The following is a 25,517-nucleotide window of genomic DNA, read 5'->3' on the forward strand; positions in this document are numbered from 1 at the left end:
AGACAGTCCGCAGGCAGATAGGGTCTCAGCCTGCATACCAGATGGAGGTGGTAGACAGCTGTGGGTCCAAAATGACTCCCAGGCTGGATTAGTTGAAGTTTCCGAATCACCCAGATATGAAGCCTTAATTAGAGCATATTCACACTTTGCAGAGCAAAAATGTTTGAATAAAAACAAAAACAAAAACAAAAACCAGAGTGTGCAGGGAAGCTGTGGCCTCCATATGTTGTTGTACTATATCATGAACATGAGAAGAGTCTGAATCAGGCCAGTGGCCCACCTTCTCCACCATCCTGTTCTCACCTGAGCCAACCAGATGCCTGCGGGAAACCTGTGAGCAGCATCTGAGCACAAGAAGAAGAAGAAGAAGAAGAGTTTGGATTTGATATCCCGCCTTTTACTCCCTTTAAGGAGTCTCAAAGCGGCTAACATTCTCCTTTCCCTTCCACCCCCACAACAAACACTCTGTGAGGTGAGTGGGGCTGAGAGACTTCAGAGAAGTGTGACTGGCCCAAGGTCACCCAGCAGCTGCATGTGGAGGAGCAGGGACGCGAACCCGGTTCCCCAGATTACGAGGCTACCGCTCTTAACCACTACACCACACTGGCAACACTTTCCCCTCCTGTGGTTTCCAGAAACTGGGATTCAAAAGCATTGCTGTGGAAGGAGAACATAGCCATCAGATCTAGTAGCCACTGATAGCTGTCTGCTCCATGAATTGGCCAAACCCCTTTTTTGAAGCCATCTAGGTTGGCAGCCATCGCTGCCTCCTGTGGGAGCAAGTGTGTTGTGTAGGGCCGCCATCTTTGTTCTGGCAAAACAACAGGATAGGGCGAGGCGGGGCAGCTGAGGGGCAGTTTTTCTTTTTCATCTGGTTTGTGGTCCAGCAACAGGTGCTCACTGGAAGGACAGATCTTGAAGCTGAGGCTCAAATACTTTGGCCACCTCATGAGAAGAGAAGACTCCTTGGAAAAGACCCTGTTGTTGAGAAAGATGGAGGGCACAAGGAGAAGGGGACAACAGAGGACGAGATGGTTGGACAGTGTTCTTGAAGCTACCAGCATGAGTTTGACCAAACTGCCGGAGGCAGTGGAAGACAGGAGTGCCTGGTGTGCTCTGGTCCATGGGGTCACGAAGAGTCGGACACGACTAATCAACTAAGCAAGAGGTGAATACTGTGGCCTGAAATGTAAGAAAACTCTCAGAAGTTCCCTAAAAGCAAATGTGCCAGGGGCCTTCTCTGTGTGTGCTTTTGAAGGGACTTGTGGGAGCTGAAGAAATCAGGCCAGTTAAAAATCTAACTCTTAAAAATCTAACTGCACACAGCAATGAATAAATCTCACGTTGTGAGGCTGAGAGCCACATAGCTCTGCCCTCAAAGAGCCAGGCGCTTTTTGATTTACTTTGGAACGTTTTGTCCATGGTGTACAGTAACCCCACTGAAAACGTAACTTGCAGGATGCCTCAGGCGCATAGAGGCACTCAGGGAAGTACTGAGCAGATAAGGCCCAGTGAATTATGCACCTATGCTCGAATCTGCCTGCCAGCGTTCCACAGGAGATGCGTTATGTCTTTTGCCAAAGGTTGTGATGGAGGGGCTATGTCTTTGGCCTCCCAGCCAACGTGGCCAGTGGCATGGGATGATGGGAGTTGTTGTCCAACGGCATCTGTAGGGCCACAGCTTCCCCACCTCCCTCTCTCACGACTCAGTATCTGTGATGAGTTCTTTGAGCAGGGAATGGAGGGGGGATCTGTTTTAAATGGATTTAGACAAGCGATTTGATGGTTCCAGACCAGTCAAGCTTTGCCCATCTCCCAACAGCTCCTTGTGTCATGGAAGACCACCTTATCATTGAGCTGTTTAGGTACTGCTTTTCTTAAAGTCCAACTAATTATTAGACATCACCTTGCCAACAAAGGTCCATATAGTTGAAGCTATGGTTTTCCCAGTAGTGATGGATGGAAGTGAGAGCTGGACCATAAAGAAGGCTGATCGCCGAAGAATGGATGCTTTTGAATTATGGCGCTGGAGGAGACTCTTGAGAGTCCCATGGACTGCAAGAAGATCAAACCTATCCACTCTTAAGGAAATCAGCCCTGAGTGCTCACTGGAAGAACAGATTGTGAAGCTGAGGCTCCAAGACTTTGGCCACCTCATGAGAAGAGAAGACTCCCTGGAAAAGACCCTGATGTTTGGAAAGATGGAGGGCACAAGGAGAAGAGGACAACAGAGGACGAGATGGTTGGACAGTGTGGGAGGCAGTGGAAGGCAGTGGAAGACAGGAGTGCTTGGCGTGCTCTGGTCCATGGGGTCACAAAGTGTTGGACACGACTAAATGACTAAACAACAACATGTGTATAATAATGTGTGCAGGTGTGTACCTGTGTACACACAGGTAACTCACCACTTACTCACAATTTACTTGGGAACATTCAGTTTTGTATACCGTATTTTTCGCACTATTGGACGCACCGGTTCATAGGACGCACCTAGATTTTGGGGGGAAAATAAAGGCAAAAAAAAAATTTATTCCCCCCCCGCCAGGCGCGGGGCTGGGGCGGGGGAAGCCCGAGCTTCCCCCTCCCCCAGAACGGGACCCAGAGCCATGCCGAAGCTGCGCGCAGCTTTGGCATCGCTCTGGGAGGTTGCGGGGCTGGGGGAGGAGGAAGCCCTCCGCCAACCTCCAAACCATGTCGGGAGACAGCGGGATGGTGCGCTGCGCCTCTCCCGCTGTCCCCCGAGTTTGCGGGGCTGGGCCAGCCTTCTAACCAAGTCGGGGGACAGCGGGAAGGGCGCGCTGCGCCCCTGCCACTGTCTCCCGAGTTTACGGGGCTGGCGACGGGGAGGAGCAGGCTTCTCCCCCCGCCAGCCTTCTAGCCAAGTCGTGGGACAGCGGCAAAGGCGCGCTGCACCCCTGCCGCTGTCTCCCAAGTTTGTGGGGCTGGCGACGGGGAGGAGCAGGCTTCCCCCCCGCCAGCCTTCTAGCCAAGTCGGGGGACAGCGGCAAAGGCGCGCTGCGCCTCTCCCGCTGTCTCCCGAGTTTGCGGGGCTGGCGACGGGGAGGAGCAGGCTTCTCCCCCCGCCAGCCTTCTAGACAAGTCGGGGGACAGCGGGAATGGCGCGCTGCGCCTCTCCCGCTGTCCCCCGATTTTGTGGGGCTGGCGGTGGGGCTCTCCTGAAGCCTGGAGAGCGAGAGGGGTCCTTGCGCACCAACCCCTCTTGCTCTCCAGGCTTCAGCGAAAGCCTGCATTCGCACCATAGGACGCACACACATTTCCCGTTCATTTTTGGAGGGGAAAAAGTGCGTCCTATAGTGCGAAAAATACGGTACTTGGCAATAAACTATCAAAGCACATCAAAGGGGATGGGGGTCAGGATTTTTGTTGTTGTTGTTGCGATCCCACCCATTGAACCCAATATGATTTGACTATACACGATTTTGGCTTTCGGCACTGTCTTTGGAACATAGTTGAGGCCATTTTAATCTCTTTTAGTATTTAAAATTTGGTATGTTTTAAAGTAGGGTTGTAAATCTTCCTTGATTTTACCATTGCATTTGATGGTCTTTAACTTAGTTGGTCTTTAAGGTGCTACTGGAAGGAATTTTTTTGCTTTGAGGCTGTTGTGGTTGATTACAAAAAAGCGGTGTATAAATTTTATGAGGTAAATAAATGCTGAAGTTTAGGTCTTGAGATCATATTGAACCTTATTCAGCACACTTGGTACCAATTTTGGTCCTGGCTCATACACCAACAGCTGGGTGCCCCAAACCAGTATCCTTTTGAATGGTAACAATGATGGAGACAGGTGTAAGCAGCTTAATTGCGTTGCAGCGGAAACAAGTTAGGCCAGTTTCTCAGCAATCTCTTTGGCTAACATTCCTTGGGTGATACTCACATGTTTACAGAACGGTAAACTTCCTCCTTTCCCTGGGACAATACAGCCCATTAGAGAGAAGTTGCCACTCCCTACCTTCTAAACCACGGGGGCATAGAACTTTTCCTTCTCGCATCCAGCCGACTTAAATCACCAACAGCTCCAATAATAAGAAATAAAAATCCACCTTGAGTAATCTGTCCTGCAAGGGAGAAACCTGGAATCTCTTTGAGAGTTGCAGCATTCTCAGAATCCACCACCTGCAAATGATACAAAAGAAACACCTGGGATTACTTTGTGGGTGCAAGTAATGGGTGACCTCTGAATTACTACTCAGCAGAAGTGCAAACTATGTAAGTCGTTTTGCTCTAAACGTTTCTTTCATAATAATGGCATGAACAGAAGGGAACTTTTCCATGCATTCTGCCTCTCTCTCTTTCTCTCTGAGTTCCATTGCCAACAAATCTTGTGTTTTGAATGTGTTTCTGTAGTTTTCCATGTTAGAATATTATACCAAGGTTTGCTGAGAAATCTGCTGCTGCTGTTTATGTGAGGAGAACAGGGTCCCCATGACAGGGTTAGATTTACTATGCAACTAATGAAGCTACTTTAGTCTACATTGCTTAGAAATAACAGGTTTAGTAAACCCAGTTTGAGTCACATGACTAAAAAACTATAAGGCATAGGAATTTTTTATTCACACTGGTGACTTTAAAATTGCTCTACTGGCTTATCTTACATGTCAATCAATGTTATGGAACAACCTCACTGAAGAAGATAACAGTGGTTACCCAGACCTCGTTGCTGGTTGTGAAGGGGCCCCCTTAACAGCTCAAACTTCAGGGCCCCCAAAATTTAGGTCTGCCAGTTCTCCATGGTGTCTCGCAGTCTGTCACTCCTGCATTCCATTCTCCAGTCTTCTCATGTAGAGTTAGGAGATACCTCCAGGGGTCATCTAGTCCAACCCCCTTGCAATGCAGGAATCTCAACTTCAGCATCCATGGCAGATGGCTGTCCAATCTCTGCTTAGAAACCTTCAAGGAAGGAGAGTCCAGCACCTCCTGAGGGAGACCATTCCACTGTCAAACAGCTTTTTCTGTCAGAAATTTCTTCCTGAGGTTGAGTCAGAATCTCCTTTCTTGTAACTTGAAGCCATTGGTCTGTGTCCTACCCTCTGGAGCAGCAGAAAACAAGCTAGTTCCCTCTTTCACATGACCCCCCTTTAGATATTTGAAGACGGCTGTTACACCACCTCTTAGTCTTCTCTTTTCTAGGATGATGTTGTCGTTTAGTCGTTTAGTCATGTCCGACTCTTCGTGACCCCATGGACCAGAGCACGCCAGGCACTCCTGTCTTCCACTGCCTCCCGCAGTTTGGTCAAACTCATGCTGGTAGCTTCGAGAACACTATCCAACCATCTCGTCCTCTGTCGTCCCCTTCTCCTTCTGCCCTCCAACTTTCCCAACAACAGGGTCTTTTCCAGGGAGTCTTCTCTTCTCATGAGGTGGCCAAAGTATTGGAGCCTCAGCTTCAGGATCTGTCCTTCCAGTGAGCACTCAGGGCTGATTTTCATCAGAATGGGGAGGTTTGATCTTCTTGCAGTCCATGGGACTCTCAAGAGTCTCCTCTAGCACCATAATTCAAAAGCATCCATTCTTCGGCGATCAGCCTTCTTTATGGTCCAGCTCTCACTTCCATACATCACTACTGGGAAGACCATAGCTTGTACTAAATGGACCTTTGTTGGCAAGGTGATGTCTGTGCTTTTTAAGTTGCTGTCTAGGTTTGTCATTGCTTTTCTCCTAAGAAGCAGGCGTCTTTTAATTTTGTGACTGCTGTCACCTTTTCTAGGCTAAACACACCCAATTCCCTCATAAGGCTTGGCTTCCAGACCCTTGATCATCTTGGTCGCCCTCCTCTGCACACCTTCCAACTTTTCAATGTCCTTCCTAAACTCTGGTGCCCAGAACTACACACAGGACTCCAGGTCTGCAATAAAGTAGTACTATTAGTTTGTTATTACTTTCTTCCCCCAGAACATGGCAGAAACTCTAAAGTTAGTCCAACTGTTGCAGAGTTGGGTTTTGGGGGCACAAATCCAGAGAGGTGTGCCCAGCCCGAAGCTGCAGAGAGCTTTAAAATTAAGTAGAAGCCTCTTGATCTGCTGATCAGGCGCTGTTCTGAGAGTGCATGTTAGTCTCGTAATTCCCCCCCCCCGCCTGCGGATCCTGAAATAGCTATTAGCTACCCCTGCCAAAACACGGACTCACACACACAGAGGACAGGAAGAGTGTCTTCAGGGCAAGCGTTAAGTACATCTTGGCCTACTTATTCGTTTTACGTAACCGTTTATTTATTTTATTTTAAAAGCGTGTGCCCCGAACGGAGGCAGATAAATAGCCGCAGGCCAGACCTGCGAGAGGCCCCTGTTTTGTCTGGGCAACCTGCTCTGCGGACGGGAAGTCCTGTTACTGTTAAAAGGACAGGGGCTGATTAAACGGAAAGCTCTTTGGCAGAGCATCTTTGCTCCCCCGAGGAATGGAGGTCAGGCCGGTTGCCAAGGAAACACATTCAACCTTGAGAGGAAGGGCTTAGAGCTACATCACCTGGAGTCAGTTTGATGGGGGAGCTTTTGGACCAGGGCTTGGAAAAGGGGGCAGCGGGCCAAATTCCGGATACAGTAAATTGCCACGCAGGGGGTCTAAAATGGAAGGGCTAAACTGAGCGGAGTTGCAGGAGAGGACGGGGGATGCAAGAACGGAGAGCGGGAAACCTTTCTCTTATGGGTTGTGCGGAAGCTGAAGGGCCTGTTTTGAGGTAGGAGACGATGTCCTCGTTTTCCTACTTAATAATACTGCAGTTCTGCATTGCCAATAAGCAGGGCTGTCACCTGCTTAAATAAATCTTTATTGATTGAATCATATGAGTTTTAGGCAATAGAATTGTACAACTGTATAGTTGGAAGAGACCACAAAATAATAATGATAATAATAATAATGATAATAATAATAATGAGGATGATAATAATAATAATAATAATAATAATAATAATAATAATAATAATATATTTATATCTCGTCCATCTGGCTGGGTTTCTCCAGCCACTCTGGGCAGCTTCCAACAGAATATTAAAAACACGATAAAACATCAAACATTAAATAATAATAATAATAATAATAATAATAATAATAATAATAATAATAAATTATTATTTATACCCCGCCCATAAGGCTGAGTTTCCCCAGCCACTCTGGGCGGCTCCCAATCAGTGTTAAAAACAGTACAGCGTTACATATTAAAAACTTCCCTAAACAGGGCTGCCTTCAGGTGTCTTCTAAAAGTCAGAGAGCTGTTTATTTCCTTGACATCTGATGGGAGGGCGTTCCACAGGGTGGGCGCCACTACCGAGAAGGCCCTGTGCCTGGTTCCCTGTAGCTTTGCTTCTCGCAGTGAGGGAACCTCCAGAAGGCCCTTGGCGCTGGACCTCAGTGTCCGGGCTGAATGATGGGGGTGGAGACGCTTCTTCAGGTACACCACTGCCATTTGCAGTGTTGTTTTGCCACTTCCATGGGGCTCTTGCATATATTGTCCCTATTTCCAGAAGAGCTCAACTGGAGAACTTGGATGTGTGTGGGGGTGGGGGTGGTGGTGGAATGCATGGATACAAATTCACTCCAGGGTGGAATCTAGTCACATATAAAAACTGCTTTGAAAATGCTTTTTTAAAAAAGCATTTGAAAAGGTACCTTGAATTTTCCATAACACTCACCTTCGCCATCTAGTGTCACATTGTACATTGCACTTAAAGCACACGTAAAACTTTTTATTTGCAGCTGTATAGCTGAATCCCAGGTTTCATTTAAAATTATTATTATTTCTTCAATTAAAAATTCAGGGGAGCAAGAAATTCAAGCTACATACAGTTCTGGCTCCTCTTACACCTCAGTCCATAGCTGGAATTGTCCTTCTTGGGAGTGAAATCAGGGTGTATCTGTTCCTCTGACTTCTGATTTAAGGGCCTGCTAGATTTTGTAGACATCTCAGGGGAGGAGTAAAAACTTGCTTTCTTTAGAAGATGACTGCAGATGCGAAGTATTCTAGCAGTGATGTAAACCATCTTCATTGACTCAAAATATTGCATCCGGGTGTTGCCATAGTAACAAAGATGTTCACATATCTCTTATTGGGGGGGAGGGGTAAGAAGAATTCCAGAATGATGTGGTTCATGAGACTGCAGTCAGCTGTTTGCCAGGCTACAACGTCCAATCTAAATTTTGGGGAAAGGACAGAATGACAGGAGTGGATGGAGGGATGGCTACAGGGGTTGTCTGCGACTGATGCTTGGATCAGTGCAGCAAAAACAGCTAAGGTCGCTACCTGTATTTTGTGGGTGCGATTCAGGTGCATATCTTAAATTTACATTTCTGCAGTTTAAGTCCTCTTTAAAGTAGGGTTGCCACATGTCTGGAATTTCCCGGACCAAGCTTGTATTCGGCCCTCGTAAACAGCACCTGGGCGGAAATCGCTTAAATTTCCAGGAAATTCCAGATGTACAGCAACCCTTGTCGGAAGCGTAGATGTTGGGGAATTTCACAAAAAACAGCTCCGAAACCGAACAACTTTGGCCAGCTTCTTTTGTGTCCAGGGTTAAACCACAGAGCCTAGGACTTGCTGATCAGAAGGTCGGCGGTTCGAATCCCTGCAATGGGGTGAGCTCCCATTGCTCGGTCCCTGCTCCTGCCAACCTAGCAGTTTGAAAGCACATCAAAGTGCAAGTAGATAAATAGGTACCGCTCCGGTGGCAAGGTAAACAGCGTTTCCGTGCGCTGCTCTGGTTCGCCAGAAGCGGCTTAGTCATGCTGACCACATGACCCGGAAGCTGTACGCTGGCTCCCTCGGCCAATAAAGCGAGATGAGCGCTGCAACCCCAGAGTCGGTCCCAACCGGACCTAATGGTCAGGGGTCCCTTTACCTTTACCTTTAACCCTAACTTAAAAATGCTCATTCAACAAATCCACTTAGAAAAGCACCAAATGTCGTTTTTTGTGTGGTCGGGGAAGTGATTGGGGGGGGGGGGTCAAGCGTGGAAAAGCACGAGATGAATGAATGGGAAGAGGTTAGAACCAGCTTAGCAAGCAAATTGGGACCAATTCAGAATGACGGCTCATTGCCTAATAACCTCCCCACAATCGAATCGGGGTTAACGCACAGGTCATCTGGATGGGCCCATGGGGTCTTGTGACAATTTTAAAGGCTCAACAGATGTATTGAAGCATGAGCTGTTGTGGACTGGAGCCCATTTTGTGCGACATGACTTGTACTCTTCAGTTTTCAGGGTGTGAGATGTGTCTGATAGCTTGTTCTTTTTCTCACACAGTCTGTAGGGGAGGGAGAGAGGCCAAAAGGCCATAAAACATTAAGAGGCAGAGGCATGTCTGCAGAGCCCAGATGTTTTTGTAAGATAAAAATTGGCCATTCATTTCAAGCCAGCTAAAGGTGCTATCCGACTAGCTCAGGCATAGCCAAACTTGGCCCTTCAGCTGTTTTGGGACTACAGTTCCCATCATCCCTAACCACTGGTCCTTTTAGCTAGGGATGATGGTAGTTGTAGTCCCAAAACAGCTGGAGGCCAAGTTTGGCCATGCCTGGACTAGCTGAATTTAAACCCACTTTGAGTAGACCAGTGTTTCCCAACCACTGTTCCGTGGCACACTAGTGTGCCGCGAGATGTTGCCTGGTGTGCCGCGGGGAAAATTAAAAAAATTGAAAGATATATATTTTTTTAAAGTCAAATTTTCGATTGGGGTGCCGTCACTAGATGACCCCTGGGGTTCCCTCCCTCCCTCCCGCTCTGCGCCTCCCTCCTCCTCCTCCGGGGAGGCCCTTCCTGGCTCTCGGCCAAGGCTTGGCGGCTGCCACTCACTCACTCGCCCACCCGTCCCTCCATCCCTGCACCCAGCCTCTCCCCCTCCGTCCCCGGCGCGGGGGCTGCCGGGATCCGTAGTCCCCTCGCCCTTGAACGTTTCCCAGCGTGGCCTGGCGGGCCGGGTGTTTTGTTTGAAGCGCTCTTCTCCCGGCCATGGAATGAGCGCAGCGGCGGCGGCCAGGCGGGCGGGCAGGGGCTCTTCCGCGCAGACCCTGCGCAGCCTGCCTGCGCCCCCGCAGAGATTGGGCGGCAGGATGGAGCCCGGGGATCCCCGCGGAGGCGGAGCGGCGGAGGCGGAGGCTGCCCCCCAGGTAGGGCTGCGTCGGGGGTTTTTTATTTTTGCAATGCTGCATCCGCGCCGGAGGGGACACATCGGACCGCGGGGAGACCCCTTGGCGGGCGTGCAAGGCAATGCATGCGTGCAGGCGTTGCATGGAGTGCAGTGCAATGCAATGGCAACGCGGTGCCCTGCATGCATGCATGCAACTTCCACCGGCGCTCCGGACTTGGCAGGTGAGGGGGGTCCCCAGTGGGCGGCAGAGAGAGCCGGGAGGGCGAAGGGGAGCCGGGGGGGAGCAGCGCTGCTCCCCGAGCCGAGCCTGGGGGGAAACTTCGGCGTCATTGCGCCGGGTGTTGGAAGCGGAGGCTGGCGGGGGGCCCCTCACCTGCAAAACCTGGTCGCCTCTCATATATTTCATGCATTGCATTCATCGCCCGCTTTCTCCTCCAAGGAGCTCCTGGGGGCGCGCGTAGTTCTCCCCGTGTTATCCTCGCAACAACAGCCCTGCGAGGTGGGTCAGGCGAGTGGCCCAAGGGAGCACCCAGGGATTGTCCTGGCCAGGTGGGGTGATTTGAACCCTGCTCTCTGCCCGGTCTTCGTCCTCATTTAGCCCCCACATGTGCATGACTGTGCATGACTGAGGTTTTCCCCCCTCGTCTTGGCTATGGTGTGAGTCTGTGCTGTTAATTAATGGGGTTCTGCCTTCGGAGAAGATGAGCCAGCCCTCAAGGAGGTGATTATGTAATTTGCTAGCAATTCATGTCCCTCCCGGCGTGACGCTGCGCGCTGACGTCACGGGGCTGTAATGGTGGTGTGCCTCGAGATTTTTTTCATGAAACAAGTGTGCCTTTGCCCAAAAAAGGTTGGGAAACACTGGAGTAGACTGTGAGCAAACGCAGAAGAAAATACTTTTGGCTGGGAAGGGGACTTGGGGGGTTAAGTTGAAAGGCTTAAGATACAGTGGTCCCTCGGTTTTTGAGCATAATCCGTTCCAGAAGACTGTTCAAGTTCCGAAACGTTTGAAAACCGAAAACTCAATCGGAAGCCATGTGGCACGTTCGACTTCCGAAAAGGGTTCAAAAACCGAAATGTTCCTCAGTGTAGACGGTCGAAAACTGAGGTACCACTGTATTTGAAGATGGCTGTCATAACTCCCCTTTTCCAAGCGAAACATACGCAGCTCCTTCAACTGTTCCTTCAGTTAAGTGTGATATGCCTTGTGTTTGTGGCGTCCCTTGAAATGTAAATAGCAGCTTCTGAGAGGTGACCTTCGCTCCTTCGCTGCTGCTATTTACATAACCAAAGCAGACACACTGACTGCATTCACATGACTAATGCCATATCCCATGTGGCCTTTAGATGGTGTGCAAGGAGGATACATTCAACAGTGGTGGTGGACTCTCCTTCCTTGGAGATTTTAAAGCAGGCATCCCCAAACTTGTCTCTTCAGCTGTTTTGGGACTACAACTCCCATCATCCCTGACCACTGGTCCTGTTAGCTAGGGATGATGGGAGTTGTAGTCCCAAAACAGCTGGAGGGCCGAGTTTGGGGGTGCCTGCTTTAAAGCAGAAGTTGGTTGGTCATCTGTCCTGGATGCTTTAGCTGAGATTCCTGCATTGCAGGGGGTTGGACTAGATGACCCTTGGTGTCTCTTCCAACTCTAAGAAATCTGTGATGCCTCCTTGGCACGTAGGAGGAAGGACGATAGCTCAGTGGTGCAACATCTCAGGGAAAGGACCATAGCTCAGTGGCAGAGCATCTGCTTTGTACGCAGCAGGTCCCAGGTTCAAATCCCGGCATCTCTAGGTAGGGCTGGCAAAAACTCACTACCTGAAACCTTGGAGAGCTGCTGCCAGTCAATGAATAACGATAAAACAATGAACAGGGTGGTGATACAATGACTACTGCAATCGACACAAGATAACCAAGGCAACCATCTGTAAACAAACAATAGGACCCCTGACCATTAGGTCCAGTTGTGGCCGACTCTGGGGTTGCGGCGCTCATCTCGCTTCCGGGTCATGTGGCCAACATGACTAAGCCACTTCTGGTGAACCAGAACAGTGCAGTGCTCATCTCGCTCTATAGGCCGAGGGAGCCGGCGTTTGTCCGCAGACAGTTTCTGGGTCATGTGGCCAGTATGACTAAGCCGCTTCTGGCAAACCAGAGCAGCGCACGGAAACGCTGTTTACCTTCCCGCCAGAGCGGTACCTATTTATCTACTTGCACTTTGACGTGCTTTCGAACTGCTAGGTTGGCAGGAGCAGGGACCGAGCAATGGGAGCTCACCCCATTGCAGGGATTCGAACCGCCGACCTTCTGATCAGCAAGCCCTAGGCTCTGTGGTTTAGACCACAGCACCACCCGTGTCCCTTATAACTATATATGAGTATATAAATTGACACAAAAAGCTGCTTTCAGGTATAGGGTCTGTGGCAGGAGTACACTTCTGCCTTCTAGTGATTTGCCTGGAAGAAACCTTTTTCAGCCGTGGGCCGGTCCACCGACCCTCAGACCATGTGGTGGGCCAGATTATATTTTGAAAAAATAAATAAAATGAATGAATTCCTGTGCCCCATGTAAAAACACCAGGCAGGCCCCACAAAATCCAGAGATGCATTTTAAATAAAAGGACACATTCTACTGTTACAGAAAAATCTGGGTGCGGGGTTACTCTGCCACCCAGCTCGTCGGACTGAGTCCGCGGGTCCCTGCGGAAGAAAATGAGCTCAGCCGGAGACGGGAGCAAACTGGAGAAGATCCAAGTTTATTGCGCAACAGGTTCAAGACGAGATTGAACCCCGAGAAAGGGGTGACAGGAGTTTTTGAAACTTCCCTCTATGTCCCAGAATGCAGTGGAAAATACATCATAATTACATCATGAATACATTAGAGAGAGGTTGGGTTACACAGGTGACATCACGAATATATTAGGGAGAGGTTGGGTTACAGGGATTAACATATGGATCAGGGAGGGGGGAATATGCGGAGTCGGAGATATGCGCAGATAAGCGCTTCCTGAATATCGGTGATGAGAAGACAATAGTCCAAATATGCAAAGTCTATCACCTGGCATTGCCCGGAGGAAAGGTTGGGTAGAGTGATTTGGCCGGATTAGGGTCTTCCTGAGTACGTGACTCCTCACTCGATGGATTATGGAGGCCGAGGAGGTGTCCTGGAGTCCTGAAGAAACTGAGTCAGTTGGCACCAGAACCAAGGAAATCGGAACTGTGGTTGATTTTATACGAATTTAAGAAGTTTTAGCCTGTTCTAGTCCATTCCTATAGTAATAATTGAAGTCGGAAATAAAATAGATACATTGTTGCAAGTTTTGGCACTTTTATGAGTTCATGAGTTTCGATTCCATTGTTCTCCCAGCCGTCAGCTGAGCTGATTCTGCAGAGCGGATGCATGGTTCTGATTGGCTAGAACGCGGCCATTGAAACAAATGGAAACACAGTTTCCATTGAAACAAATGGGAACGCAGTTTGATACGGTCAACCCATGATAAAGATGGAGCGAGAGGGAGAGAAAGAGGCTTGAGAGTTTGGGCTTATTTCGCCCGTGTAGAAAAGGGAGAGGCACCTTAAACTTGGGGTTTGGGCAGGGTGTGGTGCCCGTGCAACGGTGAGGGGGCTGAGGGGGCGAATGTACAGTGTGCGCCCCCGAGGTCATCGCCTCGGATGTACCAAAGGAGGGGGTGAAGGAAGGCACCCCCCCCTTCCCGTATCACTACTCATGTAAAAACACGCTGATTCCCGGACCGTCCACTGGCCGGATTGAGAAAGCGAATGAGCCGCATCCGGCCCCCGGGCGTTAGGTTGCCTACCCTTGGCCTGGAATGACAGAAGGCTTGTTAATGCAAAGCAAGATTTTGTTCCAGGAAAGAACAGGTAGTGCTTGTAAGACTACCCTGTGATGAGAGAAAAGTCAACTATCTTAAGTTCATCCAGTCCTGGGCATCAGATGTAGGATAAGAGGAATCTAATGACAACCGGGGGGCGGGGGGCAAGTTTTAAGTGGGTTTTGCAAGGTGTGCTGGTATGGCAGACAAGGACTTTCTGCCTTTGAGAAGAAAGGAGGAAGAGAGGAGAGAGAGAAGAGAGAGAGAGAGAGAGAGAGAGAGAGAGGAAGATGGTTTTGGTTGTTGAAAACCTAATGAATCTGCTAAGTTGGTTTAGGGCAGAGGCTTTTTTTTGAGTTCACGGCTCCCTTGACCAACTACACCTATTTGCTGGATGCTCCTCATAGTGTGCTTTTTTGTAATCTTTCATAGAATAAAGCATGTACAAGTTTTTAATTTTTCAAACTAGGTTTCCCCCCCGCTTCACCTACAAGAAACAGAGACTCTTTCCTCTCATTTTGTTTGTTCAAAGCATTTTTTACCATTTACCGTATTTTTTGCACCATAACACTCATTTTTTTCCTCCTGAAAAGTAAGGGGAAATGTCTGTGCATGTTATGGAGGGAATGCCTACGGGTAGCATGCCTACAGATTTTCCTCCTCTAAAAACTACATGCGTGTTATGGTTGGGTGCGTGTTATAGAGCGAAAAATACGGTATTTGAAGCAGCAATGGGAGTCTTTGGCCCTCAAGCCATCGTTGGACTTCAAGTCCCATCAGCAGCAGGACCAATGATCAGGGCTGATGGGAGTTGGAGTCCAGAAATATCTAGAGAGCTACAAGCTTCCCAGCTCTTATTTCAAAGCATTTTTACTCCACTCTTCTGCTGAGATGGCTTACAGAGTGACTTCCCCATATCTGGTGGTCATCAATGGCCACTAGCCTCTTTTGTTGTTGAAAAGGAACCTTTCCCCATCTACTGCAAATCATATGGATCCCAGTCTATGTTCTACCTATCCTTAATATCATACCCTCCAATAGGGACATCCTATTCCAGACTACTACTACTAATTTTATTATTTATACCCTGCCCATCTGACTGGCTTGCCCCAGCCATTCTGGGTGGCATCTATTATAGATAAAAACACAACACAACAAAACAAAACATTAAACATTAAAAAGTCCCTGTCCTGGGCTACTCATCTCCTTGGCTTGAGGGTCACATAAATCCATCCCCATCAACATTTCTCCAATGAGAATAGGAGAAAAAGTTTTTGTGACTTTTTATATAGGATCTGATTGTTACTATTAATTTTTGATGTTTTGTTACTATTTTTATGTGTGTTGGAAGCCGCCTAGAGTGTCAGGGGCAACCCAGCCAGATGGATGGGGTATACCGTATTTTTTGCTCTATAAGGCTCACTTTTTTCCTCCTAAAAAGTAAGGGGAAATGTGTGTGCATCTTATGGAGCGAATGCAGGCTGCGCAGCTATCCCAGAAGCCAGAACAGCAAGAGGGATTGCTGCTTTTACTGCACAACGATCCCTCTTGCTGTTCTGGCTTCTGAGATTCAGAATATTTTTTTCCTTGTTTTCCTCCTCCAAAAACTTGTGGTCTGGTGTGTGAAAAATACAGTAAATAAAATTATTATTATTATTATTAGGACATCCTAAAGAAAAGAGGGATATTCCAAGATCAAATCAGAAACCAGGACAGCTTCTGTAAATCCGGGCTGTCCCTGGAAAATAGGGACACTTAGAGGGTCTGTCCAGGGACCCCAAAGCCCACCACTATCCTGATGTTCCCCAGATCCCCCGCCCTCGAACTCGTGACTTTTCACCCAGTGCTGACAGCACACTTTCAAGCTTATCTCTGCAGCGCGTCGGGGTAGAAGAAACGGGCTTCTGTGCAAACTGGGAGAAGCTCAAGCGAAGGCTTATTAAAGCAAACTGAACAGCACGCAGCTGTTTTAACAAAATGTGGGTCACGTCAGAGCTGCTGGAGCGTCGCTTTTACAAAGCGGCCTGCTGTTGCAGCGAGCGACTGATACGGCGCATCATGAGCTGCAGTTATCGGCCTCAAACAGGTGGCGCTTTTATTCATGTGTGAGGCGCACGCAATGTGCAAACACTCCAGAAATAAAACGTGTGTGTTTTCGCAGGACAGAAGCTCTCTCGGCTGATTATCTATTTCAAACAAGCCGGAGACGGAATTGTTGCAATCGCCTCTTGCCTGCTGCAGGGGACGGGACGGTTGTGTGACTCCCTCTGCCGTCCCCAAAGGTGACCCTGATAATCGCAATCACACAAACACACAAATTGGCAGGGAGGAGAAGAATGAGCTGTGAGGCTTGGATGCAGAGCAGGCTATAATTTTCACTCAAGGAAAAAAGCTCGACTGAGCATAGGCTGAGCATTGACCGTGCTATTGTACGCCATGCATAAAAGAGAAACTGTGCCCTTTTGCACACCTTCGAATGCAAAGCAACGGGCAGTCCAGTGTTAGTCATTCCCATTGAGGTCAGTGGGAACTTTAGTTTAAGCTATGGGTAGGCAATGGGTAGGCTGGATGTGGCCCAATCGCCTTCTAAATCCGGCCCACAGAAGGTTCGGGAATCAGCGTGTTTTTACATGACTAGGATGTGTGCTTTTATTTAAAATGCATCTCTGGGTTATTTGTGGGGCATAGGATTTCGTTCATTTTATTTATTTTTCCAAAATGTAGTCTGGCCCCCCACAAGGTCTAAGGGACAGTAGACCGGCCCCCTGCTGAAAAAGTTTGCTGACCCCTAGTTTAAGCGCTAACCTGCAGGTTTCCCTGGGGGTATAAAAGCAGGGCTAGTGCAAGTGTGGATGAACTCTGTTGGTGCAGAGTTTAAGCCGTAAATATTGTATGTGTGAAACATTCAGAAAAAGTTTCTGACATTAAGAGCTGTTCGACAGGGGAACAGTCTCCCACGAGAGGTGGTGGACTCTCCTTCCTTGGAGGTTTTCAAGCAGAGGTTGGGTGGCCATTTGTCATGGATGCTCCAGCTGAGATTCCTGCATTGCAAGGGGGTTGGACTAGATGACCCTGGGGTCCCTTCCAACTCTTAAGATTCTATGATTTTATGAAATCCCATCTTTTTCTGTCTGGATATGTCTGACAGGGCCCCAGAGTTTAATCAATAAATTGGTTTGAGGAATCAGTCAGTCAGCTAAAAGTGCCTACGTTTAATCAGGCAGCATAACATTATTATTATTTTTTTTAAAAAATATTTTTAATACACGACTTTTAAAAATGGCAGATGGCAAGTACCGTTGTAAAAGTTTTCCCCTGTTTCTCTTTGACACAGGAAGGAAAGCCTTTTCTACAAACGCTGGTAAGTCGCATGTGTGCATCCTCTTAACACTGCATGTTTCTTGCTTCAGAATGATTGCTTTGACTCATGTACCTGCACTATTTTGCAGGTACTAATTTATTCCAGCTTGATCACCTCCCGCTTTTCAGTAGATGAATACAGGATCAACCAAATAAGCTTTTCCAATTGGGTGGGGGGTTTTTTTGTTTTGTTTATTGTTTTAAAGTGTATATTAGAATTGGGTTTTAAAAGCTATTTTAATTGTTTCTTGTATTTTTTTAAAACTTAAGTTAGTTTTTATTGCAGGATTATAAACCTCCTTGAGCCGTGCAAAAGGCAATTCATAGATAAACAAAATATGTTTTTTTTAAAAAAGTATATCATTTATCAGGTGGCAGACAGCATAGTTTCCGTTTCATTTGCATTTTTTAGGGCAGTGATGGCCAACAGGCCGATCACGATCTACTGGTTCCCTAAAAACTTTGGCTTCCTAAAAACTTTGGTAGATCACTGCCTGTTTTCTTATGCTGTGAGTAGATCAGAGTCTTTTGAAAGTTGGACATGCCTGTTTCAGGGAATTCAACCGTAAGTGCAAACACACAGGTTTTTAAAAAGTAGTATTTTCAGAGTCATTTCATATTTTAATTATGATGCAAGCATCACTCACCACTCATTTAAAGGTGCAGAGGCCACTTTTCAAGGAGAAGGTTTGTGTGCTCTTCTTGACCTTGAAAAATAAAATGATTTAAGTGCCTGCTTCAAGGATGAAGGGAAAAGTGGGCTAATTGCACATGATTTCCCCATATGCAGCACTATTTAGTTATTTAGAGAACTTTGCACAAGCCAGTGTAGAACGAATGGGCCAATAGATAAGAAAAATTCAGAAAACACCACAATGCCTAAAAACACACCACAAACCAGCAAAGCACAGTTACTTATAGCGCCAGCCCTCAGGTCCCTCTTCCTCCAAACAGCTGCTGAAAAAGGTGTGTCTTGACTAGCCACCTAAAGCTATAGAGAGATGGGGCTAGATGCACCTCAGAAGGAGGGAGCCACCACTAAAAAGGCCCTTTCCTGGACTCCACACCTCCTACCTCATACAGAGGAGGGACCACCATGAGGGCTTTACCTGCTGATTTGAGAGAACGGACTGGTTGATATTGCACAAGGTGCATCGTGTTCTTTATTCGAGCATTAACTAACTAAGCAGTGCTGTTTCTCAGCTTAATTCCAGCGATGACTTTGGCACAGAGTGCCGGGCTGGGCTCTGGTTTGCTCTCTGCTAAAGCATTAGCCACCTTGCCGTTGCTCAGGCGTGATCCACAGAACCTGACAACGCGTCACTTGATCGCACCTTGTTTTTCAGAAAGCTAATTGCTGTTTTCGGGACACACTCTCCCACAGCTGTGAAGGCGCGGTTTTTCTTTTCAGGAAGTGAAAAAAACATACATTCACTGCAGACCTATATCATAGAATCATGAAATTGTAGAGTTAGAAGAGATTTCAAAGAGTTGTCTTGTCCAACCTCTGCTTAAAAATCTCCAAAGAAGGAGAGTCCACAGCCTCCCGAGGGAGACCATTCCATGGTCAAACAGCTCATACAGTGGTGCCTCGCAAGACGAAAAGAATCCGTTCCGCGAGTCTCTTCGTCTTGCGGTTTTTTCGTCTTGCGAAGCAAGCCCATTAGCGGCTTAGCGGGCTTAGCGGATCAGCTGATAAGCGGTTTAGCGGCTTAGCGGATCAGCTGATAAGCGGCTTAGCAGCTTAGCGGATCAGCTGATAAGCGGCTTAGCGGATCAGCTGTTAAGCGGCTTAGCGGATCAGCTGATAAGCGGCTTAGCGGATCAGCTGTTAAGCGGCTTAGCGGCTTAGGATCAGCTGATAAGCGGCTTAGCGGCTTGGGAAAAAGGGGGGGGAGGAAAAAAACTCTGCAGGAACTCACAAGACATTTTCGTCTTGCGAAGCAAGCCCATAGGAATTTCGTTTTGCGAAGCACCTCCAAAACGGAAAACCCTTTCGTCTAGCGGGTTTTCCGTCTTGCGAGGCATTCATCTTGCGGGGCACCACTGTACTGTCAGAAGGTTCTTCCTAAAGTTTAGTTAGAATCTCCTTTCTTGTAACTTGAAGCCACTGGTTCGAGTCCTACCCACCAGAGCAGGAGAAAACAAGCTTGCTCCATCTACCAGGTGACAGCCCTTCAGATATTTGAAGATGGCTATCCTATCTCCTCTCAGTCTCCTCTTTTCCAGGCTAAACATACCCAGCTCCTTCAACTGTTCCTCATAAGGAACGCATTGTTCCCAGTCCCTTCATCATCTTGGTCGCCCTCCTCTGCACACGTTCCAGCTTGTCAACCTCCTCCTTAAATTGTGGCACACAGAATTGGATACAGGACTCCAGGTGTGGTTTGACTAAAACAGAATAGAGTGGTACTATGACTTCCCTAGATCTGGACGCTATACGTCTGTTGATGCAGCCTAGAATAGCATTTGCTTTTTTTGCTGCCACATCACACCATTGACTCGTGTTAAGCTTGTGGTCCACCAAGACCCCTAGATCCTTTTCACATGTACTACTGGTAAGCCAAAGCACTTGGGGCCACCGTTCAAATCATAGAATTATAGAGTTGGAAAGGACCTTGAGGAACATGTAGTTTATCCCTCTGCAGTGCAGGAATATGCAGCTGTCCCGCACAGGGATCGAACCTGCAACCTTAGCTAACCATCTGTCCTGAACTATCCTGAATGCACTTGTCTTAGAGCTGTGGATTAGGCTTAGAGCATCAGTTGCTGGCATGATGGATGAGACTTTGCAAGACAACTTCCTCTACAGTGGTACTTCGGGTTAAGAACTTAATTTGTTCCAGAGGTCCGTTCTTAACCTGAAACTGTTCTTAACCTGAGGTAGCACTTTAGCTAATGGGCCTCCCGCTGCTGCCGTGCGATTTCTGTTCTCATCCTGAAGCAAAGTTCATAACCTGAGGCACTGTTTCTGGGTTAGCGGAGTCTGTAACCTGAAGTGTATGTAACCTGAAGCGTCTGTAACCTGAGGTACCACTGTACTGCTAAGAGTGAACACTCAGAGAGGGCCGTATATGCTGTATATGCTGTCATCATGAGTTTGTTTCAATGCCTGCACTGAGCCTGCATCCAAAATCCTGTGCCCATTTCACCATAACTGCCTTGACTTGTTCTTCTTTTGTTTCCCATTCCAAAAGGTAATCGTAGATTCGTGAAATATTTTTTCCTTTGATAAAAATTAATTCTCTTTCAAATTTAGATGTTTCTTCTGCAATTCCTTGTTTTAAATCCATGGCCAATCTTTGCTGTAACCAATCCGTTAGGTAAAGGTAAAGGTAAAGGGACCCCTGACCATTAGGTCCAGTCGTGACCGACTCTGGGGTTGTGGCGCTCATCTCGCTTTATTGGCCAAGGGAGCCGGCGTACAGCTTCTGGGTCATGTGGCCAGCATGACTAAGCCACTTCTGGCGAACCAGAGCAGTGTACAGAAACACCGTTTACCTTCCCGCCGGAGTGGTACCTATTTATCTACTTGCACTTTGACGTGCTTTCGAACTGCTAGGTTGGCAGGAGCAGGGACCGAGCAACGGGAGCTCACCCCGTCGTGGGGATTTGAACTGCCGATCATCTGATCGACAAGTCCTAGGCTCTGTGGTTTAACTCACAGCGCCACCTGCGTCCCAACCAATCCGTTAGGTGACTTATAATTCCCTCGTATTTTTTCAATGTAGGCTTGTCTTTATCTATTTCTAGGACTAATCAGTACGTGGGCCAATCTGCTTCCATATCGCCAACAGAAGCCATTGCAGAGCCTGTGGCACATTCAGCTGCTTGTGTGCTGAACTCTGTCCCCATGCAGCCTATCGCTCTGGATAAATATTTCCAGAGGAGTAGCCTTCTGCAGCAAACACAGCAGAGTCCTGCCGCACCTCAAAGACTAACATCATATAACTTGCTTATATAAGTACGTTTCTCAGCACAATTCAAAGTGTTGGTGCTGACCTTTAAAGCCCTAAATGGCCTCGGTCCAGTATATCTGAAAGAGCGTCTCCACCCCCATCGTTCTGCCCAGACACTGAGGTCCAGTGCCGAGGGCCTTCTGGCAGTTCCCTCACTGTGAGAAGCCAAGTTACAGGGAACCAGGCAGAGGGCCTTCTCGGTAGTGGCACCCTCCCTGTGGAACGCCCCCCACCAGATGTCAAAGAGAACAACAACTACCAGACTTTTAGAAGACATCTGAAGGCAGCCCTGTTTAGGGAAGCTTTTAATGTTTGATGCATTACTGTATTTTAATGTTTTGTTGGAAGCCGCCCAGAGTGGCTGGGGAAGCCCAGCCAGATGGGTGGGGTATAAATAATAAATTATTATTATTATTATTATTATTATTATTATTATTATTAGTTTAGATTCAGGTAGTTAGCTGTGTTGGTCTGGCACAGTCGAAATAAAATAATAATAATAATAATAATAATAATAATAATAATAATAATAATAATAATAATAATAATGAATTGTCCAGTAGCACCTTATAGACCAACTAAGTTTGTTCTGGTATAAGCTTTCATGTGGATGCAAGACTCTCTTGCTGGTTTTTCCTGGAGATACTGGGGATTGAACCAGCTGAGGGGGTGTGTGCATCTGCTTTGCATACATAAAGTCCGAAGTTGAATCCTTGGCATCTCCAGTTAAGGCCTAAAACCCCATAGCTGTCAACCGTCCCTTATTTGGTGGGAAAGTCCTTTATCCCAGCGCTGTGTCCTGCTGCTGTCCCTTATTGATGATGTCTCTTAAATTTCCCGGGTTTCAAAGGAAGAGCTCCTCTCCCTCCCTCCCTGCCAGCCAGGGAGGAGGGAGACTCCAACTGTGTTGCTTGGCTGCGTTGCTCACCCAATAAGGAGTCTAAGAACGACTGGGGGGTGGAGCTTGCATGCCTTGTGCCGATCAAATCAACCACGTTGCCTGGGGACTCGCCTTTGCTCAGCGCTTCCCAGCGGAGAGGTGACGGTGGTTTTCCTTGCTGCATCCCCTTTGCCGGGTTGCTGCGCTGTGGGAACCACCGCTTGAGGCTTCGTTTGGCTGCTGGTTGGGCTTTCTGCCTTTGGCTCAGAGGGGCTCAGAGGTTGAACATACCTGTGTTCGGAAAATCCCTTATTTTGGCTGCTGATCCCTTATTTTCAAGGCTGCTGGTCCCTTATTTTCAAATCTGTAAGCTGACAGCTATGAAAACCCTGGAAAATGGCTGCCAGTCAGTGTAGACAGTACCAAGCTAATTGGACCCGTGGGCTGACTATTTTATAAAACAACTTCCTGTGTTCCTGGGAGTGGAACAGCAGGTGGTTAGCAAGGATTTCTCCCAGTCCTTCCTGGAGATCCCAGGGATCGAACCTTCGGCTTTCTGTGTGCACGGCATCTGAGGTACAGCCCATCCTGGTGCCACCTGTGCACAGTTTATGCTGCTGGCAGAGGCGTTGTGCATTAAACCCTGTGCAAGATTGCCCAAGTCTGCTCCGTGCAGCCTTTCCTCAGAGCTACGGCCCACACAAGTTCTCTTGGTGTTCAGTCTTGTGTGTGTGTGCATGCAAATACACACGCTATATAATTAGCCCCTCGTTGTGAAGGGTGCTATAGGAACCAGCAGGGAAATAATGTGTTGCTCCAAATGTATAATGAAATTCAATTAGTGCAAACGGCATAAGAACAGTTTATGGGCCGCTGATTGGGTGGTGGTGGGTTTCTAATTGGAAAAATACCAGTAACGCGAGCTTCCCTATTATCTCTGCCCCACCTCCCACCCCAAAAGTCGGGAATGAAACTGGCATTAAAAGGAGCCGTGGCTGACAGTGCTGCTGCTCTCCCAAGTTAAATGTGCACGGGTTGAATCTCCCTCTGATGCAGTTGAGGAATTGCTTTGTGTGCACTTAAAAAAGTCTCTCCCCCCCTTTTCCTTTTAAAATGAAAGCTGCGGTGGTAGCAATAGGCTGCCACCGATGATTGTGCCTTGCATGTGTCCGAGACCATCTCCTCTGCTGAATGAGCGAGTGCTGCAAAACACAGGGGTTTCTCTGCAAAACGCTGCAAAAAACCCCACAAACAAAAACCCTGCAAATCTTTTGCACAGGTTTGGAGAGGATCCTACATCTTGGGGTTCGTAGTCAATTTTCCTAGAGTGAGCAATCTTTGGGCATGGTGGCTGGCAGCTTTCTCCCACTCCTGCACCAGGAAAGGCTGGTTTCTGCAACCTGTAAAAATTACGGAATTCTAGCATGGTTGTGTAATTTCTCGCTTTGCATAATTCATTCTGCAGAGTTTCTTTCTTTCTTTCTTTCTTTCTTTCTTTCTTTCTTTCTTTCTTTCTTTCTTTCTTAATATATTTAACTGCTTGCCTGTCCTGGAGCAGGACAAGAAACTCTTTGGGGTAGGGCAGCGATATATCCCATCCCTGTACTTCTGGCTTCTGTGATCATCGCTGGGCATTACATTTAAGCATATCCCAGGGGATGGTCAGCAACCATACTCTGGGAAACTGCATTAACTGGCCAGCTAAATCAGGTCAGGGTAGCCGACAGGTCTCGAACCCTGGATGAGTTAGGGATTTCCCTTCATGCAAAGACAGGCTCTAGCAGACAAGCCAATCATGGGTCCGGCGGTCAAGAGGGCAGTTTCTGCACGTGCTGTAGAGGGAAGTGAGGGGCAGGTGGGGCTTGTCTACCTGCAAAGGGAGCCCATCTAGGAGAAAGAAGACTCTGATCCTGAACCTATTGCCTTGCAGGAAATCTTCAGGAGACGAAAAGGCTCAAGAGCCTACACAAATCCAGAGTGGAGTCCTTAAGATGGTTGGATGGTGCCTTGAATGCCTCCTTCCATCAGCTCCTGTAGCCAAGCTGGTGCTCAGTGTCTTGCTCTGCTTTCCTTTGGACCACATCAGCCAGGCTGGGGGGGGGTGTCTCATCATCTGGGCAGCCCAGGGCCTCCATCAACACCGCCCGGGCTTGCGTTCTGCGGGGGGTCATTTTAGTGCTGCTATTTCAGCAGTTTGACTTCATGTCCGGAGGCGCACTCCATGGTCTCTGGAGACAGACGGATGCCAACCACAGCAACAAAAGGGGGGGGGGTCAGAAGGCACATGAGACCACCGCTTTGCTTAAGCTAAGCCAGGGGCTAGTGACCCTAGTGGGCACATTTGGAATTTTGAGAAAGCGCCTTGGCACTAGCGGCAAACTAGCTGTCGCGTGTATGTGTGTGTGTGTGTGCGGCACAACACAAAAGGGGTGCCACAGCTAAAATAGCAGACAAAGAGACAGGACTTCTAAATGGTGCAGGCAGAGAGGAGCTGTTTGTGCTTCTCCAACGTTCCTTTTGGGTTGACATCCTCAGTCCTTTTTGTCAGGAGTTCAGCCTACACTTGAGTAGGACCCTGGCAGAGACACATGCCCAACTGGCATATTCTCTCCTTCCTTGTCAATCGTTCGGAAGCTTCAAAAGCTCTCTTCAGCCCAAACATCACAGCAACCGAGGCCAACCGACACTGGCACACTTAGGGATCCACAGAGTTTGCACCTAATACGTGACAGACCTCAGCAACTCAGCATTTTGGCTAATCTACTTTATTTACATATAAACACACACGGAGCACTGCAACTTGGCTCCCTCCCTCTCTAGCATCAGACAGCAAAGAGAAAAAGAACAAAGGACAGTAGTCCCACTTCACGGAACACAGTAACACAAACATCCTGTCTCCGTCACATCCCACTCTGTCGAGTCAAAACATACACCGTCATGTGATAGACAAAAATCCCATGACTGCGATCACGGAGCAGGAATTCTAACACTTTTCTGTCCCTAAGTGGGACAGAAGGCAAGAACTCAGAATAGGGGGAACATTTTCTCTGTCTTGCCAAATGCAAGGTGGTTCTTTTAAAATGAGATTCAGAAGTAATAAAAAGGCACAAATGAGTGAGAAGATGAAAGATTTTATTCTAAACAGCAAGCAATATATACATACCAAGCAAGCACTTCCATCTGCCACTTGGAAGCCCTCAAGAAGCGTCAAAGTGATTTCCCCAGGTAGGGGGAAGGAACAGAGGCAGGAAAGGTAACCATGTCAGATCACTAACTCCTCGAAATACAATTCATCTTCCGGGTAGCTTGCCCATACAGCTCCTAGAGCAAATCAAAGACCAGGAGGCATATACCTGTACACCTGTCAGGCTGCCACCCTAAACTTGACCA

General features: G+C 47.9%; 1 protein-coding gene across 6 annotated transcripts in view; it reads left to right on the top strand.

The window, feature by feature from the left end:
- SYT16 (synaptotagmin 16) overlaps nucleotides 1–25,517 on the top strand; it is a 116,743-nt gene that overhangs the window by 32,236 nt on the left and 58,990 nt on the right. The window contains exons 1-2 of one of the 6 annotated variants that reach the window (XM_082217968.1): nucleotides 3,781–4,230; nucleotides 17,263–17,289. The exons of 1 other annotated variant lie outside the window; for it this stretch is intronic. Coding sequence is in view for 1 of the 5 variants with exons in the window: in XM_082217965.1 (XP_082074091.1) it covers nucleotides 17,263–17,289 (27 nt within the window). In the remaining 4 variants the exon portion in view is untranslated. Of the gene's footprint in view, nucleotides 1–3,780; nucleotides 4,231–6,332; nucleotides 6,695–16,089; nucleotides 16,211–17,262; nucleotides 17,290–25,517 lie in introns of those variants that run through there. 4 more of the 6 variants (XM_082217969.1, XM_082217965.1, XM_082217967.1 and 1 more) reach the window with 4 other exon arrangements.

Source organism: Podarcis vaucheri, assembly GCF_965113315.1.
Source record: "Podarcis vaucheri genome assembly, chromosome: 1".
NCBI classification, from domain to species: domain Eukaryota; kingdom Metazoa; phylum Chordata; class Lepidosauria; order Squamata; family Lacertidae; genus Podarcis; species Podarcis vaucheri.